Raw genomic sequence first — 19,505 nt, forward strand, 5'->3', positions numbered from 1 at the left:
ACTGGTGTTGTAGTTAGTGGAATTGTTGTGGTCGTAATCGTAGTGGTAGGAGAGGTTGTAGTTGTAGAGTGATGACATGAACAACACCTGACTCGGATCTCATAATCCAAGCACTGTCTCTTGAGTCCTTGTTCATTATTTTGACATACAAGACCGACAACTGGATTACAAGTAACAGCCTGTCCCACTTCGGAGATTGGAATATTTGGGTATAAAACAGCTCTACACTGAACATCTTCTGGTGCTGAGCAAATGCTGTGGCCAGCAGCAATGATCTTCTGGATAGATTCATCTTCTCCACCATTCGGACCAGTTGTTGGTGCTCCAAGATTAAACCAGTCTGACCAGCCACAAGTTATTGTACCAGGACAGCTTGTGGTAGTAAGTGGTGTAGTCATATTAGGTGTTGGCGAAACAGTTGTCGTAGTAGCAGGTGTAGTTGTTGTTGTAGTAGTAGTTGTTGTTGGAGATGTGGGTACTTTAACCGGTGTTTTAGTAGGTGGTACTGGGGTAGTTTTCGTTGTTGGAGAGGTTGTTGTAGAATGAGTTGTGGTGGTTGTAGTAGTCGTGGGAGTGGTTGTTGTAACAGTTGTGGTAGTATGTGGTGGAGTTGTTGTCATTAGAGGAGTTGTTGTAGGTGTAGAAGGACGGCAGGTGCAGCACTTTACTCGGATCTCATAATCCAAACAGTCTTTCTTGGTTGTCTGCATGTTGTTTTCACAGACTAGTCCAACCCTTGAATTGCAAGTTATGGTCTGTCCAAGATCTTTGATTGGTAGAGTTGGATAAAGAGCAGCTCTACACTGAACATCTTCTGGAGCTGAGCAGATGTTGTGCCCATTAGCAATTATCTTCTGGATAGACTCGTCCTCTCCACCATTTGGACCAGTTGTTGGTGCTCCAAGATTTAACCAGTCTGACCAATCACAAGTCATTATACCAGAGCAGGTTGAAGGAATTGGGCTTGTGGTAGTAAGTGGTGTAGTTGTTGAAAAAGGTGTTGTTGTGGGGGTGGTAGTAGTAGTAGAAGAGGTTGTTGTGGGAGAGGTTGTTGTAGGGGTGGTTGTTGGAACTGGTGTTGTAGTTGGTGGAATTGTTGTGGTCGTAATCGTAGTGGTAGGAGAGGTTGTAGTTGTAGAGTGATGACATGAACAACACCTGACTCGGATCTCATAATCCAAGCACTGTCTCTTGAGTCCTTGTTCATTATTTTGACATACAAGACCGACAACTGGATTACAAGTAACAGCCTGTCCCACTTCGGAGATTGGAATATTTGGGTATAAAACAGCTCTACACTGAACATCTTCTGGTGCTGAGCAAATGCTGTGGCCAGCAGCAATGATCTTCTGGATAGATTCATCTTCTCCACCATTCGGACCAGTTGTTGGTGCTCCAAGGTTAAACCAGTCTGACCAGCCACAAGTTATTGTACCAGGACAGCTTGGAGTCGGTGGGCTTGTGGTAGTAAGTGGTGTAGTCATCTTAGATGTTGGCGAAACAGTTGTCGTAGTAGCAGGTGTAGTTGTTGTTGTAGTAGTAGTTGTTGTTGGAGATGTTGTTACTTTAACCGTTGTTTTAGTAGGTGGTACTGGGGTAGTTTTCGTTGTTGGAGAGGTTGTTGTAGAATGAGTTGTGGTGGTTGTAGTAGTCGTGGGAGTGGTTGTTGTAACAGTTGTGGTAGTATGTGGTGGAGTTGTTGTCATTAGAGGAGTTGTTGTAGGTGTAGAAGGACGGCAGGTGCAGCACTTTACTCGGATCTCATAATCCAAACAGTCTTTCTTGGTTGTCTGCATGTTGTTTTCACAGACTAGTCCAACCCTTGAATTGCAAGTTATGGTCTGTCCAAGATCTTTGATTGGTAGAGTTGGATAAAGAGCAGCTCTACACTGAACATCTTCTGGAGCTGAGCAGATGTTGTGGCCATTAGCAATTATCTTCTGGATAGACTCGTCCTCTCCTCCGTTTGGACCAGTTGTTGGTGCTCCAAGATTAAACCAGTCTGACCAATCACAAGTCATTATACCAGAGCAGGATGGAATGACTGGGCTTGTGGTAGTTAGTGTTGTAGTGGTTGTAGTGGTTGTATGTGTTGTCCAAACTGGGGTCTCAGTTGGTGGTATAATTGTCGTCGTAGTAGTATTTGTTGTAGGTGTGGTTGTAACCGGTGTTGTAGTAGGTGTTACTGGTGTAGTTGAAGTGGTAGGAGAGGGTGTTGTTACTTTTGTAGAAGTTTGTGTTGTTGTTTGGCAATTCACTTTCCTACAGCACTCCACCTTTATCTCATAGTCCAAACATATGGGTGGGAATTGATCATTGTTTTTACATATTAATCCAACTTGTGTATTACACTCTACCTTTTGTCCCAAGTCAGAGAGAGACACACCTGGATAATGCACTGCTTGACACTTAATAGCCATTGGTGCCTCACATATATCATAACCTTCCAGAAAAATTTTCGTAATGTTTTCAATATCCCCCCCTCCAGGGCCAAACTCGGGATAGTCTGTGCTTATCCACTTTGACCAATGACATGCTATTTCACAGGGTTTTGGGCTCTCTGTGGGAGGTGTTGTACTAGTTATAGATGTCGTTTGGGAATGTGGCTTTGTAGTACAAGCAACATAATCACAGCACAGTATTCTGACCTGGTAGTTGAAGCAAAGAGCAAGCGGGCCCGCCTGGTCTTGGTTGTTACATGTGAGTCCGTGGGCCACATCACATTGCACAACCTGCCCCACCTTGTTTATGGTGACATTTGGGAACTTCTCGGCTCTGCATTCAATCTGACTTGGTTGATCACATATTGAGTGTCCAGCTGCTCGAATCTTATCATAGGTTTCAGAGTCTCCCCCAGGAGTTCCAAGCGTAGGGAAACTGGTATCAAACCATTGCGACCATTTACATGGTCTGCATGGGGGTTCTATTGAAACAATACATCCAGGTTATTTAGTGCAACTGATTACAAAGTTAATACTTTAAAAAGTGACTAAAATTCTCAAGTACCTGAAGTGGTTGTAAATATAAATGGTGTAGTCGAGGGGCTGGTTGTTATAGGGGTAGTTAGGCTTGGTGTGGTTGTAGAGCACTGGTAAATATCTCTTTCAATGGTACCATTCTTCGAACACACTGCTGTAATGCAGGATCCAAGCCCATCTGTTGTGTTGTAGATAGTCTCTCGAATTGAATATATCTTTCCATTGTATGTGCAGGTGCAGGCTGTAGATGGAGATTGGTTTATTTGTCTGGAAATTAGTCTGGAACAGTTACAAAATATCATACTGGAATCTTCCCTTACCTTGGACATCATAGTGGCATTGGATAGTCATGAGGTTGCACAAGCTTGCAGGGAAATAAAATATACAACAAAATAAATATTGCAATGTTTTGGATAAACCAAAGTTTGGATAAACCAAATGGAGATGTTCCAAATGATTAAACTGCCTACCATGAAAAGCAGTTTTTTGTTGTTGGCACTGTGTCACCGGAGTTAAAGTGGCCCAGCTCCTTATCATAGCAGCCACATTGGTCCTTTTGAACACACTTCATATTGTCCTCATCAAAGAATGGCTGCTCAGGAGGGCATTTTGGATAGCAACCTATGTGAGGAGAAATGTTCATCAATAGCAATGACATAAATTCTGGTAATGCTCACCATAGAGGGCCTGCAAGGGTGGCAAGGAAAGTCAGTTGGAGTTTCAGAGATTTAATTGTTGTTTAATGTTTAATTTTGCTATCAATGGACAACGTAGGGATTTTTTTAACCGGGACACTAATTTCTGATAATCTTTGGGCAGATTATCAGAATTGTTATTGTAATGCGGAAAACAATTTTAGAAATTTGTCTAGTATTAAGCGAGAGGCTGCAGCCATAATCAACGAAAAATGGGCTGCAATGTAATCCTTTGGCGCAATAGTGCAGGAAATGTTCCTGGTGTCTCACTTATGTCCCAGTCATCTCATTAAGCAAGTCTTGGTTGGACACAATAACAAAATGAGCTTGATAAAATGAAAGATAAAGAAACATCTTCAATCCTTTCCATAATTTCTGAATATAATCTGAGAAGGTCAATGCCAAAGACAAGCACTTTTAGGGGGCGTATATTGACGAGGTGCTATAGAGCGCAACAGTAACCACCCCCTTTTTGAACAGCTCTGGTTCCGGAAGTAAAAATTTCCCATCCATTTTCTTCATTGCATTTTCGTAAAAACATTATATAATGAGTTTTAAGCCTGGAACCAAGCCATTCGTTCCTCAGTCGTGACCATAAAACATTTGATTGAGGGCAAAATAGAATTTGGAAAAAGGAAGAAAAGGCACAAGACTGTACATTATTTTTTGCGAACGAGTGAACCCAATAGTTTAGCGCATTTCTTGCATCTTATAACCTTTGTCATTATTATATTGTTTATATTGTTAACACAAGTTGTGTCATATATTCTGTGTGTATGTGTTTGTGTGTGTATGTATAGTGTTTCATTTAGTGTATAGCGTTGTCGTCGACATGGTAGGTTCCTTCCTTCCTGACTGCAGTCACTGCATAATAACGTTACTCGTTTTTAATACATGTGAATTCAGACTCATATTCCAGTTACATATTCATTCAACATTATGTATTCCGAGCATTTATACTACCAAAATTACTAAAAAGCACTGCTAGTGCTATATCATATATTCTTACGTTTTTTAACATATCTTCTATATCAACATATTTTTCAACAGGTAGAGCTAATTTCCTCTACATTTAAAACATCAACTCTAACTTTCCATTCACCTAAGGGAAATCATGGTTGCTTGTGGTAAGCGATCGAGTTCAGTTCAGCAGTCATCGATGACTTGACTTGCACGCAGCGCCGCCGCTCCCCATACGCAGAGTACGCAGAGCGCGTAGGGCCCCAAGTACCTGGGGGGGGGCCCCCAAAATTAAGGTTGATAATTATTAATTATTACAATTTTCTAAATATATAAATTAATTACAAACAGGTCCACCATTGTTATTTCGCATCAGAGGTGGAGCACCCTTTACCCCCCCCAACCCCGCCAACAATCTGCGCGTAGGGCCCCCAAAAGCTTTGCAGCGGCCCTGCTTGCACAGGTTTTTTTCATGTTGAAAAATCCTCAAGGTTTTCCATTAATAAAAGCAAAGAGGGCGAGAGATTTGAATTTAAACATGTTGAGCTTGAATGCAGAAATGCAAAACATGCATGCAGGAATGCAACATATATTTTGCATTAAAAAGCATAATTAGAGAATAGGTTGTACCTTCTAGGGGAGGTATTTGTGTAGAGCAGCCTCCCAAGGGATTCCGGCAGGTTTTCAGGCAAGGTGAGCCACATGGCTTGTAGTGCCACTCACATCCACCAGGGGGATTATAGTAGTCACAGAATAACGCTGAAAAAATAGGTATATTTAGGCCAGTATTTCACAATATAATAAATTAAATGCAACATTTTTGCCTAATATTTTGATTGAAGATCTAAAGCTGAATTTATACTGCATTCATCGATTGATACTGCATTCTATGTAAAATTAGAGACAGCCTAAATTTAATCTCCAAGATTAAACCAGTCTGACGAATCATTATTCCAGACTTGCCACGTTTGGTGGGGCCGTATAAATCGGATATTGCAGAAATGCATACAAATCGAGATGTAATCTGAACAGTCAAAGCATATCAGTAGCTAGTTGGCAAGACATTCTGACCGCTGACATTTAAGGCAGCAAAACAACTGTGTCGCCTCTGTATCTGACGGTGTGGCGAGTCTCAAAAGCGGCACAGTATTTTCATCATTAGGAACGTTTTTTCTTTACACTCGATGGGAACTAACGTGCAAGAGTAAAAATGTATTATCGAATTCTGTTATTCTGATAGAGCAATATTGGATATCATTTAGGACACTGGAGAAGCATTCAAATGTTTTAGCAATGTATGTGTTTAGCGATATCTGATTGATATTTGTCTTGAGAATGATTTCAATATTCAATGTCCCACCCCCGTTCTCAAAAGGCTTCAGGAGCAACAGTGGGGCGGTCAAGCTGCCTTGCCTTCACGTGCTACTTACGACAGATCAAAGGGGTTCTCCATTGTATGCAGGTTCCGGCTTCATTGCATGCCTGAGCATATGCTGCTACAGCAGTACAGAAACATTCGCAGTCTCCTCCGCTGTCACATGCACATGAGTCAAACACACAGGCATCGTAGTACGGACTTGGATCCACCTAAGGAAAGATGATGTCTGTCAGCAATGTCTATACTTTTCTATCCAGGGGGCAGGATAGTGTAGTGGGGAGTCGAAAGTATACCTTTAGGCATCCTTGAGTGGCCTAAGGTCTACCTGCTCTTTGATACCATATTAATAGTATATAACATTCAATGTAAGTCGCATTGGATGAAAGTATCTGCTAGGTGAATGCTATTTGATTGACTCAAAGTTCCCGTGTAAAATGTTTTGTTGACAGTCACTAAACAATTACATACTTTTGTCTGTTCAAAGCAAAGACGTAAAAAAAACAAATCTTTGCTTACATCACAACAAAACACTACACACTAGATCAAATCAGTACCATTGATCAATCATGGTTGACGGATTATTGTAGATGTCAGGAAACTGGGGAAACCAATGTTGCGTGTTATAACCAGTGCTCCACTTCACTGAAGTCTTACCACTGAGTGGCAGCCGGAGAACACTGTGCTCTGTATGATGCTGCACTGTTTCTGTGCCCATGGCTGCCTGTAAGGATTCACGGCACAAGGGTTCTTTGGGGCCACAGCGTTTGGACAGCTTGGAGAATCCTTCCAACTGTTTCCAGATAACAGTGGGTTGGTCACCACAGCATTGCTCCTTGTAGTCAGGTCATTATTGGCATTCCCATCGTAGTTACCACACAGACCACACACACGACCCTGTAATCAAACACACGCTCAATAGTTTCATAGTTGTCAGCCACATCTACATTAGTGGTCCACACCCAGTTGTAAAGCATCCCTTGCTGTATTTATCAGCTACCTTCCAATCTGGGCTGAGCTTAATAAATATGCTGGTCCTCTTGTCCCACATTAGGATGAGGCCATTGTTTGCTTCAATGACAAGGTAGATCCCCATAGTACTGATGTGGAACGGTGTTGCTGCTTCTTTTCCATTGGATATGTGGTAGGTTCCTTCTGTCAAAATAAGCTCTGTATTCTGAGATATGCACAAAAAACACAATCAGTCTCACCATGGCTTGGCAACAAAAAACAATTGTAAAGTTGAGAGGGGGCATGATATATGGTGGTGGTCCTTAATGATCTGTGTCGGTATTCATTGTAAGTTGATTTGGATAAAAGTGTTTTACCTCCAGGAACATCTTGATGGTCTTGGAGCAGGTGGTGCCTGTAGTTCCACAGGGAACGTTCTCGGTGATGACTCTAAAGGTCCCATTGCTTTGCCCTGTGCAGTAGTCCTGAGGAGTATGGACAGAGGAGAGATCAATGCTATTGCAAAAAGTAATCTTTACTTTTTTGGCCCTGTACAAATACAATCCTCTTAATTGGAAAGGTATCAATCAACCAGGTATCAGGTATCAATCAACCACTCTATTTCATCCTAGACAAACCAGAAAGGGGCCTCAATGTTCAAAATACCGGAATTGTCCTTTAAGCATTTTATATTAAATTGGTATACTCAGTGCTATACATTTTGAAAACATTTTAATGTGACTGCAGTATGACGACTGACAGTGTGACCAAATCAAATGTATTATATCTCATCCGTTGATAACTTATCATATTCATGCCCCATACTTGAGCAAGTGTGTATTCACAGCTGCCATCAAAGTTGAAGCTCTTCTCATCGAAAGTGATGAAGTGGCCATCTCCGTAGACAGAACATCTGCCATAGCACAGATTATTACTGCACTGCCATGACCTCTGCTTGCATGTGCTGTGGAATACAGACAGGTTAAAGTAGAGTGAAGGTTAGTGTGCACAATATAATCAACAAATTAATTCTACCACTTCCAGAAATCAATGCAGTTGAGTCTCCACCAAAAGATGGATTTTTACAACCCCTAATCTACTTACGTTTATACCAAAAAATATGTTACGAGGTAATGTATTGCAAGAAAAAGGGAAAACTAAATTGAAAAAAGACAAACCCTGGCTTCATACTCTGAAAGGACAATCATACACATTTACCATGTAGTTAATAATTCTTTACCATGTGTTACAGTCAATCTTAATGGTATCTCCTGGCTGGTATGTGGCGCTGTTGTGAACGCAGGGACAGGAGTCCATTGTGATGCACTCTCCTTTGCCGTCAGACACCATCCCCTCTGGACACACGCAGCCGGTAACACACTCTGTGCTCACCTGAATAGGAAATACAAAATGATGCTGCAATCCATTCATGCACAGTATAAAAAAAATATATATATATTTATCAAGTGAATCTCGAATCCAGCAGTCTTAATTTGTTATAACATAGGCAGAGCCTGGGCAGGAAACAAGAAACGGCAAGGGGTGGAGATAGGCCTTGTTTTCCATTGTGTGGAAGTGTGTGTATTATACTCTATAATACACACACTCTACTCTGAGTATACTCTACCGAAGAGATACTCATTCATAGATGATGCTTTCAGAAGGAGATTTTAATAAATGTATTTCTACAGTACACAGTGTTGCTTTGAAACCTAAAAATATGCTTTTTGACAGTTTGCTACTGCTGGGTGAGTTTGGTTTGCTAATTACATGCTTACAGATCCCCAGCTGAAGCAACATGATTGGTAAAAAATTAATATGAAAGAAACGCCCCGTTCACCAAGAATTGAGGCAGTCTGCAATCAGACTTTAGATACTAATCAAAAATGTATTTGTAAGACTATTATTGAGTAAATTGTTCCCAAAATGTATTTCTGTCTTTTATTTGCATTCCTACGGAAGTAGACTTTCTGGTAATGAGTTCCATGTGGGGCTGGACTCGTCAGGTAGCAGCATTATGGGATGGAAGACTATCTTACACAGGCCATGTCCAGAGTGGCACAGCTCTTCTGGCATTCGGTTCCCTTGGCCCCGGGGCCCGCCGTGGAGCAGTTGAAGAACACCATTGGGGCCACGCAAGCTACAAAGCATCAAAATAATCCCGTGATTAAAATTCTTGAAACATGTAGACACTTCACTGGACACTCTCAAGTGTTCTATTTGATTTGTATATATTATATATATATAGTACAGAAGATTCATGATTTATGTCTGCATGTATTTTATTTATTAAACTCACTTGGCATTTGGTAAAGCTGTCCAATGCAGCTGAGTCTGCCCCCTTTACAGGAACTAGAGAACAAAAAGAGCCCATTAGACGCATTAGTCGAGAGAGAGAGAGAGAGAGAGAGAGAGAGAGAGAGAGAGAGAGAGAGAGAGCGAGAGAGAGAGAGAGAGAGAGAGAGAGAGAGAGAGAACCACTACAACATACCAAAATGATCTAGTATACCACATGGTTTCAATCTAATTTGTGTACTTGTTGGATTGTTTCTTATTTTTAAGAGAGAGAGAGAGAGAGAGAGAGAGAGAGAGAGAGAGAGAGAGAGAGAGAGAGCCACTACAACATACCAAAATGATCTAGTATACCACATGGTTTCAATCTAATTTGTGTACTTGTTGGATTGTTTCTTATTTGCTTTATAAATAAGTTTGGGTTGATGAATGACTTGAGCTATGAATTAACCATACCACATAACGCCGTCCTTGGTGACAACCTGTCCGGGCAGCACCACAGACTCCTTGTCGTAACATGGACAGCCATCAGCAGCCACACACTTTCCTGTGTCATCCAGGTACAGGCCTTCCGCGCAAGTACACCCATCCACAGAGGAGAACTTCAGGTGGCAGGTGAGGTCAGCCTGGCTGAGGCAGCGACAGGTGCGGCTATGCTCAGTGATGTCATAGCTGTAGACCAAGGTGGCAGCACAGGTGTTGGCATACTTGCCTAGAGAGAGAGAGAGAGAGAGATCAGACGATGACAGAGTTCTTTTGCTCTTGTGTTTCTCTAGCTGTCTACTCATCATCATGACATACATTCCCCATTACTGAACATCAACAATTAAATCCTGAACAAGCCGCCATACACCAAACACACACATTCAAACACAGCTTTATAATACAGCAGTAATGATGTTAAAGATATGGTAGGCAGTTTCGAGATCCAGCCAGATTAAGCTAGATTTTGAAGGTGTCCAAACTTAACTTAAAAAAACGTTCCCACCCCACACCCACCCCACATCTCACATATGTGTCCCCCTTTTGGTGAACAACTTTGTCTCAAAACCTATGACCTATGAAGGATCCTAGGATGAAAATGATTCAGTAATACCATCTGTATACCACTATTTTCCATCTGACTAGAAGGAAGATTTGTACACATAAAATATAGCCCCCAGGAGCCAATAACTACTAGAAAGTTTGTGGCTTAAAACGGCGTACTGACCTATGATCTTGAGTTCAATTCAAAAGAAAGAATTTAGAACAAGATGCCATCCACAATTCTGGTATTTTGAACATTGAGACCCCTAACTTGTTTGTCTAGGATGAAATAGAGTGGTTGACACCAACATTTTGACTATTGGTCATGTCTTGTGTATTTGGCTACTTTCAAATCACCCCTGCCTGCTTCAGAATGGCTGTCTATGGGCATTCACAAACCTTAAGTCCTTAAAACAACTCTAAACGTTCGTTTTCAGAAATGTGCAACTCACTGAGTGGTTAGTGGTGTTCGTTGATGTTCCAAATCAAGTTTCGTAGCGAAATACAGTTTCTGTCGTGTTTTATTTGGCATTTTGTAAATCTCATTTAAACGGAAACCGGGCACGGAAATGGGGCTGTTTATGTTTGGTTGTAGTCTTTTCGCTCGGTTCTCTGTCTCAACAGTAGGGCTAGAACTGAGCGAAAAGACGTCAACCAGCCCCTCTTTCCGTTTCCGGTCAACGTGCAATGAGTCTTCCAACAGAAATCAATGGATTTACAAAATACCAAATAAAACGACACAAAACTGTATTTTGCTATGATACTTTGGAACATCAATGAACACCACTAACCACTCGGTGAGTTGCACATTTCTGAAAACAAACGTTTAGGGTTGTTTTAAGGACAGGTTTGTGAATGCCCATAGACAGCCATTCTGAAGCAGGCAGGGGCAAATAAAATTAGCCAAATACCCGAGACAGGACCAATACTCAAAATTTCAGTGTCAACCTCTTTATTTTTTTTCATCCTAGACAAACCAGAAAGCAGGCTCAATGTTCAAAATACCAGAATTGTGGGTCACATGGGTCAAGATCAGTTGCTTCGAAATTTATCTTGATTGGGACATAGGGGGCGCTTTAGCAATCGACTGAAAATGCCAACTTTCATCTTTCACCTACGATTATGAAACTTTGGAGAGATTTGTCTCTTGTCTGCCCACAATGATCAAATGTCCCTAAGGAACCCATCACCTGCAACAAAATGTCCACCGGATGGCCAAATTTGCTCAATCACCTTTAGGTACCTAAAGGCAGGGTTAAGTTAGGGCAATTATCACCAATCTTGGTGTACTTAAAGAAACATAGTTTAAGATTAACCAGGCTAAAGTTAATCCAAATAGGACCATGGACCATAGACCAAAGATTTAAAACTTTGAAGAAGCAAAACTCCTGACCCTTTTGGCTCATGGTCATGTTAGTTTGAACACGATCAGCAGACTAGGCTTGTGCCAATTTGGGATCAGATTGTATGTTGGCAATTGTAAGGGTGATTGACAACTTGTTATTCCCAGGCCAATATTAGGGTGATTTTAGCTAACTTACTGAATAAATCAGAATTTACTCCATAAATAGAGCGCAAGTGGACTCTGCTATAGCACATTAAGATGCGCTTGACTGCAAAACCCCAGATATTTTTGTCCTGCTTTGTCAAATGTGCGCATGCGTAGAAACGCAAAAGAAGCTTAGATAGACACCACACATGTACAGATTTGGCAAAGCGGGACAATCAAAATGTCTGATGTTTTGCAGACAAACGCGTCTGAAAAGTAATTTACAAATAATCTGTTTAACCGCCTGTACTACTTTGGATTAGAGCAAGCAACAAACGCAGTCGTATTGTTGAGTTGTGAACATTAATTTTTTTATATCCTCCCCTCGATGTTGAATGGTGAAATAATAGGCAGAAGACGGAGAGCTACGTTTCAACGTATTTAAATGTCAGAGTAATATCAGATCTCTAGAATATGCGCCCTACTGTGCATTTGCAGATGTTTCTGGTGGAGAAGAATGTCCACCCATTTAGCTCTGTTAATCAGTGACGAATAAATTTCAAAACTCTCTTTCTCTTTTCCATGGATCTGACACCCCGCATCTCTGTTCTCCATATGCATGCTGCTCACCAAAACGTTGCTCTTTGCTCTATAAGAGCAGTTAATGTTATGGATGGTTATAAAGATAAGATAATATTAAACGGAACATGCTTCTGATTGTCTCACTAATCAGACACACAGAATTTTAAAAGGGACCAGTTTGATATGAGACATTACTATAAAATATTTATTTGATAAAAAAAACAAAAAGGTCTAATGGTCTGTGTTGGGCTGCAAATGCTGCTTGGAGCTTTAATCATGATTATGATTATTATTAAATAATAAAATTTGGGACTCACCACATACACCGTTTCTCCAGTCTGGGAGTTGGATGCCCGCTGCAGCACACGCGTGCACGTAGGAAGAAATGGCAGTGCACATGCAGGCCTCGCTGTCCTCACAGTTGCAGCTGTCATACATGCAGTTCTATGGCAGGACAATGCAGAACCAAGCCACTTAGAAGTGAGTACTTAAAGATTTAAGTACTATTGTTTACTATATGTTTATATATATATATATATATATATATATATATATATATATATATATATATATATATATATATATATCAAATATGTCTCAAAGAAAATGTGATAATACTACAATGCTTATAAAACACAGTATGGGTGACTTTACAATCAACATTATTTAAAAAGCACCTCTGACTTGCTAAATGAATTGCTAGAACCATTAACAACAGGTCAAGGGTGGATGGAGGGCAGTAATCAATAAATACAAATAAAAACACCAGTTATTCACAAAATAAAAGACACCATGCTAAATAAGTACACATCACAAGACAAATGCAAATAGAAGTGGTAACAAAAAGTGGTAGTTGTCATACAAAAAAAACAGGTAGATCCATGCAATGGTGCAGCTTGGGGGGGGGGTAGGCCTACTCACATATCTGTAGGTTTCAGGGCTGAGCTCAGAATGGCAGGGCGCAAACACACCGCTAGGGTCGGTCAGCAGGGTGCACCAATGCTTGGCATACTTTTCTGTAGAGGAGCAATACACAATACACACTAGTTAGAGATTCAGAAAGGGACCAAAGTGGTCAGAGTGAGCCTATTGAGATATTTATTTAAGTGAAACCAGAACCATGGACCGTTGAAAAAATATACACAGGCCTACAGAAAGTCCCAGTGTTGTTATTTCTCTTTTATGATGTTAGTCATTAGTTATAGGCCTCCCTCAGGGTTGGTACTATATATATATAGTATATATATAGTATATATATATCTATATATATATATATAGGTACTATATTTGGCTGTAGTTACTATGGTGGGCCGATGAATATAAAGAGCGACTATCATTTAGGATATTTTCTCTTGTTACATTTTGAACATCTACCATTTTCCAGACTGAGACTGCATGGGTCCTCAAATTTGCTTTTAATGTCGGGGCAGCTTGCGTGCGTCTTCCAGCTGTTGGCGAAGCCTGCAGACGTGGCATCCACCACGCCACTCAGCTTAAGGAAGTCATCCGCCTGGTTCTTGTTGAAGTTTCCACACAGACCTGCAGACAAGCACACATACCCATTCACAAAAAAAGAGGGGAAAAAAATATATAACAACAATTAAAATAAATAAATAAAAAGGTGAAATATCATATGTGGATTTTGCTCTGGAATGTTTGTGTAATAGAAGAAACAGACCCAATAATACTATTATACAGATATAGAGGCAATAAAGTCACAAACCACAGGTTTTGCCCTGGTATGCATTGTTGACAGTGATGTAGAGCTGCATGATGGGCTGAAGCTGGACCTCCAGCTGCAGGCCAGAGGAGGTCTGAACCAGCAGGAAGAATGAAGACGCCCTGAAGGCATGTATCCCAGCTTGGGGACAGAAGGAAGAGCGTGTTAGGTCTCGTTACATCGCATTGCCAAATGAGGGCACCTTCATAAAGTAAAAACTCTCACACTACACATTATGATCAAGCATCATCATTATGAATCTCCCTTACCTCTCATTTAGGTGAAAATAACATTTAGGTCTGGAATATACCTTGCTAACCTTGACCAGGATGATTAGGCCTATATAAATAACATCAGCATAAAATTTGATTATTCCATATTTGAGTATTCTTTGAGTATTCTTCACACAATGAAACCAAGTAGTGCCACTTGTGTTGCAACAAGTGTTGCAACACAGAACAATATATGTCTCACCAGCAGAGAAAGGCAGCTGAGAGTAGATTCCATTAACATACACCTTGCCACTGGGCTGGATACTGATGACCTGCATGGAAGAAGAGAGGATGTGATGGAAGCCTTCTATCCATCTATCCTTACATATCTGTTATCACCATGGGTATTTCAGGTCACAGCGCGGGGTGGGATTCTGTCTGTACTAGACTGACAAAGGGGTTGTGTGCGCGAGTGTGTTTGTGCGTCTTTAAGTAGACTGTTCTCTTACTGTTTTCTCGGCGGTGAGGGCTATGGTGACAGACTGCAAACAGGTCTCACTGTCACTCAGTCCACACTGCACCAGGTCTCCCTGGATCTGAAACTGGTTTCCGTTGCAGTCCTACAAACGCAAACACACTTGGTCATTCTCCACCTGGACCTCTTACGGAGTTAATAAATACAAACTCCCCCCAATTTCACATTTTGATATTTTATTGTGAGATTTGTGTAACAGGATTTTTCAGAGGCTGTCAAAAGCAAAAGTAGATTTTGACAGCAATATTGTAGCAATGCATAGTATCTGGCATTACACCCAAACAATGGTTTATAGAATGGTTATATCAAGATGACGCTATGTCTATGGTGACTATGAAGTCAGTTTATAGAAACAGTTAATTGGCAATTACTTTGTTGACTAACATAAAGCGACCCGACCCCGGATAAGCGGACGACGATGAGGATGAGGACTAACATAAAGATCATAAGCAGAACATAAATATATTGAAGGATCTGTTGTAACTTTTCCTGTGGTGGTTATATTTTCTAAAATGCATGCTTTCACATATTCAATACCTTGGCCAGAACGTAGGAGCAATCTCCATGGAAGGTGTAGACCTTGTCATCGAAGGTGTTGATGTGAGACCCTCCTTCTACAGAGCATGTACCCGGACACGTCCCGTCTCTACAGTTCCACTGTCCGCCTCCATTACACGTGCTGTAGGAACGCACAAACACGGGCACACATGGAATGAATGATCACAAAATACAATAGACATGTTCCTTGAATCTTGTCATTGTAACAGTTATTTTTGAGATGGTAGCTTATTAGTAAAGACATGATATGGATTGTATTCAGAAGACAGACAGGGCGGCATGGTATACCATGTCTTGCAGTTGCTGGGGTAGGACTCCCCAGGCACGTAGGTCTTGCCGTTGTAGCTGCATGGGCAGCTTTTTAGTGGAACACAACCTTGGTTGGTGACGTCGTCCAAAACCATGCCTGGAGAGGACAAGGACAAAGCATCACGCAATCATTCTAGATGATAATATTACAAATGTATTGTACTGATATATCGTTCATATTATTCTACATTTAGGTCAAATTGTTTTCCATTTAAATGTTCTGAAATGTAAATGTTAAGTATTGTTATTTGTGGTTGTACGTGCATGCGTGTGGGCTGACCTTCTGGGCAGAAGCATCCATCAGTACAATGGCTGTCACAGGTCTGGCTGGCATCAGGGTTGCTACATGTGTTAGCGCAGGGGCTTCCACACTCGTGGTACTCCATGTTGAAGGGACAGGTCTTCCCTGCAACAGCATCATATCATGCCAATGTCATTCACATCAAATCTACACAGCTAGTATCGATTGAATCTATCACTTCAACAATCAACATTGAACGAATGAATGATTGATTTGTAGCTGCTCCAAATAAAAGATTTGGGAAGCTGGATATTCTGTCTATTGTTGATAGTTAGGAAATGTCTTTTCTGTTTGTTGTTTCTGTCTACTCATCGGAATATACAGTCATTCACATGCACACACAAGTGTATGCTGTTCATTTCACAACTCACACCAGTAACATTGTATCAGATAGAGCCTCATCACTACCCTCGGAAATCCAGAGTTCTCGCGAGAGCACAATTTGAATCTGCTCAGTGAGTCACTCTGGGAACGAGCAATATACTCACTCCCCGATTGCCCAAACCACAAACATAAAAAAATCACATCGAGGAATTAGTGGATTGCACTTCCTCCCAAATCCGTTCTAGTTTGTTCAAAAACAGCCCTTACAGCAGAGCTCCTGGGTCCTCCACTGGTTTGGTTTGCCGCCGGCATGAACACATTGTCTGGAGAACTCAGAGAGTGTGCTGCAGAGGCACAGGGGGTTGGGGTTGCTCTCTTTGCCGGTGCTGGTGGCGCTGCTGCTGCTGCAGTGGCAGATATCAGCCACACAGGCCTTGGCGAGGGAGGCCACGTCTATCAGACCCTGGCAGCTGGTGAAGGCTGGCCCTGTGAATATCTGCTCGCAGAGAGCGCTCTGGAAGGAAGAGTGTCAAGTTATACGCTGATGATAACATCATCAATCGTTGAAAAAAAATTGTGTTGGGAAACTTTTTTCAGGCATACGTTTTTTTTAGGGAATCCTTTGTGATGAGTTATGGTTCAGCTACTTGTGAGCTTGTGTGTGCTGGACTCTTACCATGTTAGTGCATTTATCCACGGGAGCCAGTTCATAGTCATTGCAGGTCTCTGTTGGGCCATTCATTTTCCAGAAGCTTGCATACTCAAGAGGGGAAATCTTGATACCTTTTGGATATGTTGAGGGAAACATATCGTGGAGTCAATATTGATGTTTGATTGATCTTCTTTCATTATTTGATCATTAGGAATATCACAACATAAGATAGATTTGTATTTCAGGTCAAAGTCAAAAAACATTTACCATGGCTGTAGAATTCATCGTAGCGCTGTACACCATTGAAGTCTCCACAAAGACCACAGGTATGATTCTTGTACTTTGTGTCTAGTTCGACCTGTATGGCAAAGCATCATATTGAAGGCTTGTTTTAAGAAGCTGAATGTCCAAGTTAACCAAATATGTTTCATGTTCTGAATGTGAGATTTGAGATTTGTAAAGAGAGAGATTAGAAGAACACTGCTTAGGTGCCCTGATTGGTAATTTATGACCAAACAGGGCAGTGTTCTACATTTACATTAACATTTAGGGCATTTATCCAAAGCCACAACCATGAATCAACCATGCAAGGCTACAGCCAACACGTTGCTAGTTAGGTTTAGGTGTCTTGATCAGGGAAACCATGACACTCGACTAGGAGGAGCTGGGTATCGAACCAGCAGCCTTCCGATTACAAGTCAACCCACTACTGATAGCTGATAGCTAAGCTGAACAACGTCTAAAATCTATATTGGCACATACAGAAGCCGGCTCATACAGTGTAACTCGAAAAAGACAATCCCAGAGGTGATTACAATTACTAATATAACAATGGATGGATATGTCACCTTTAAGTGTGTAAGAAGTCAACTAGGTAGTTTAACTCACTCGCCATGTTGCCATGAACCCATTGATCTAAACCAATGACGATAGAAAGAAGTTGCCACTGCAGGCGTGGGCTATGTTAACTTGAAACTAACCTGTTATCTACCTGGTTTACCCATATTAGGTTTACAGAAAGATTCACCATTGAAACTGGAATGAGAGTAGTCTAATCTTGGTATCTGAAACTGAAAATTTTGGGTTCCCCTGAATTCTGACTTACACAATATGGTACAATATGCATATTCTTACGCTAACTAGGGATCTACATTAATTCCTCAGACTCTGCAGCAGCAAAGAGCAGATAATATCATCTTATTGTATCACGTTGCTATAATTATTAGTTTCATACCAGGAAGGAATCTTCCTCATTCCAGATTGCACTCAGTCCCAACTTTGCTTTGATTTTGATGTGGGTGGGGGCTCTCTCAATGATGACTCCTGATTGGCTGAATGGCAAAATTGCGCTGGAGGAATAAAGAGAAATATCAAGCATATCCTATTCAAATCTCATTTTCAGGCCTGTTGAAATAAAGATCAATCGCGATACACGAATGAATGTTTATTTTACAACATGCCTGCTAACTCTGCATGAATGAGAACCTACATCTCGCCATTGATAACTACGGAGCCCTTGGATAGCTCCACCGCCATGCCCTCCAGCTTCATGACCACACTGCTGATGGTGGGCGTTCCATCCACCAGCTGCCTCCTCATCTGGATGTTGAAGTCCTGGAAGCTGCTATGGCACAGAGACGTCAGGACATAGTTGCAGCTCGAGGGCAACTGAAAGAGGTCCCCGTCGAATGTCTTGAAGTGGAAGTTGCCCCAAGTACTGCACACCTGGCCATTGTGAACAGGGCTTAGGCCTAGAAGGGGAGGGGAGAACATAGCACGTGGATGTGTTCAGCATACACAGCATGAATGCATTATCAACCCCATTCCATAGAGATTTGTTCACTTAGAAGAACCATTACTACCCTCACTTGGCTGTTTTACCATTCGCTCACCTTGAAAATTAGGAATTTGCACTGGTGTGTCTGAAAGGGAAAGGTGAGACAAAAAGCAGCATTTCAGACTCCTGAATTTCTCAGCAAATCAAGTAGCATATTTCATGAAATTGAGAACCGGCTGCTTCCATCCTGCAATCCTATCCATAGTACCCCTTCAATTCCCGTGGAGATACCTACCACTAAAAGAAGATGCAAACACTGCTGAAAGTGTCAGCCAGTGCAGCCAGCCGTTTGCCATGTCGAACCTGCGGTACATGGTGACCACAGTTAGGTTTGAGGAGGACTGGGAGGCAGAGCCAGGTCTTTATACTGCAATGGAATGTCTCAACATTGGACAGATGCAACATTTACCCGCCCATAACCTCCCTCCCTCGCTCACACCTCTTCTTCCTTCCTTCTTGCTTCAATTATTCTCCGCCACACCCACTCCCAAAGCCAAGGCTTGTGCCACCAGTGACAAATGACAAGGAGCTCTAATTAGGTGATGACGCTGAGACATATCCTCTGGTCTGTGCAGGAGGCAGGAGGGAGGAGGGAGGGGCAGAGTGGATACAAGGATGTGGGCTATTTCAATATGTTGATGTGTTCTTCTGGGAATAAACAGACAGACGGTTACATTATATTCGATTTATTTAGCTGACACTTATGTCC

General features: G+C 41.5%; 1 protein-coding gene across 1 annotated transcript; it reads right to left on the reverse strand.

The window, feature by feature from the left end:
- Positions 1 to 1,578: 1,578 nt before the first annotated feature.
- On the reverse strand, positions 1,579 to 19,110 carry LOC311356587 (mucin-5B-like; the record flags this gene model as incomplete). The annotated part of the gene is made up of 27 exons (XM_084476371.1): positions 1,579 to 1,748; positions 3,486 to 3,599; positions 5,264 to 5,392; positions 6,064 to 6,220; positions 6,666 to 6,905; positions 7,009 to 7,185; positions 7,337 to 7,444; positions 7,785 to 7,923; positions 8,200 to 8,351; positions 8,999 to 9,099; positions 9,259 to 9,311; positions 9,708 to 9,963; positions 12,666 to 12,792; positions 13,270 to 13,364; positions 13,723 to 13,887; positions 14,072 to 14,209; positions 14,543 to 14,612; positions 14,790 to 14,900; positions 15,353 to 15,494; positions 15,662 to 15,779; positions 15,963 to 16,088; positions 16,575 to 16,821; positions 16,984 to 17,090; positions 17,227 to 17,317; positions 18,194 to 18,290; positions 18,449 to 18,710; positions 19,032 to 19,110. The coding sequence occupies 27 exons, from the start codon at positions 19,108 to 19,110 to the stop codon at positions 1,579 to 1,581; spliced, it is 3,771 nt and encodes a 1,256-aa protein (XP_084332497.1).
- Positions 19,111 to 19,505: the final 395 nt, after the last annotated feature.

This window comes from Micromesistius poutassou (genome assembly GCF_964030765.1).
Source record: "Micromesistius poutassou genome assembly, chromosome: 12".
NCBI classification, from domain to species: domain Eukaryota; kingdom Metazoa; phylum Chordata; class Actinopteri; order Gadiformes; family Gadidae; genus Micromesistius; species Micromesistius poutassou.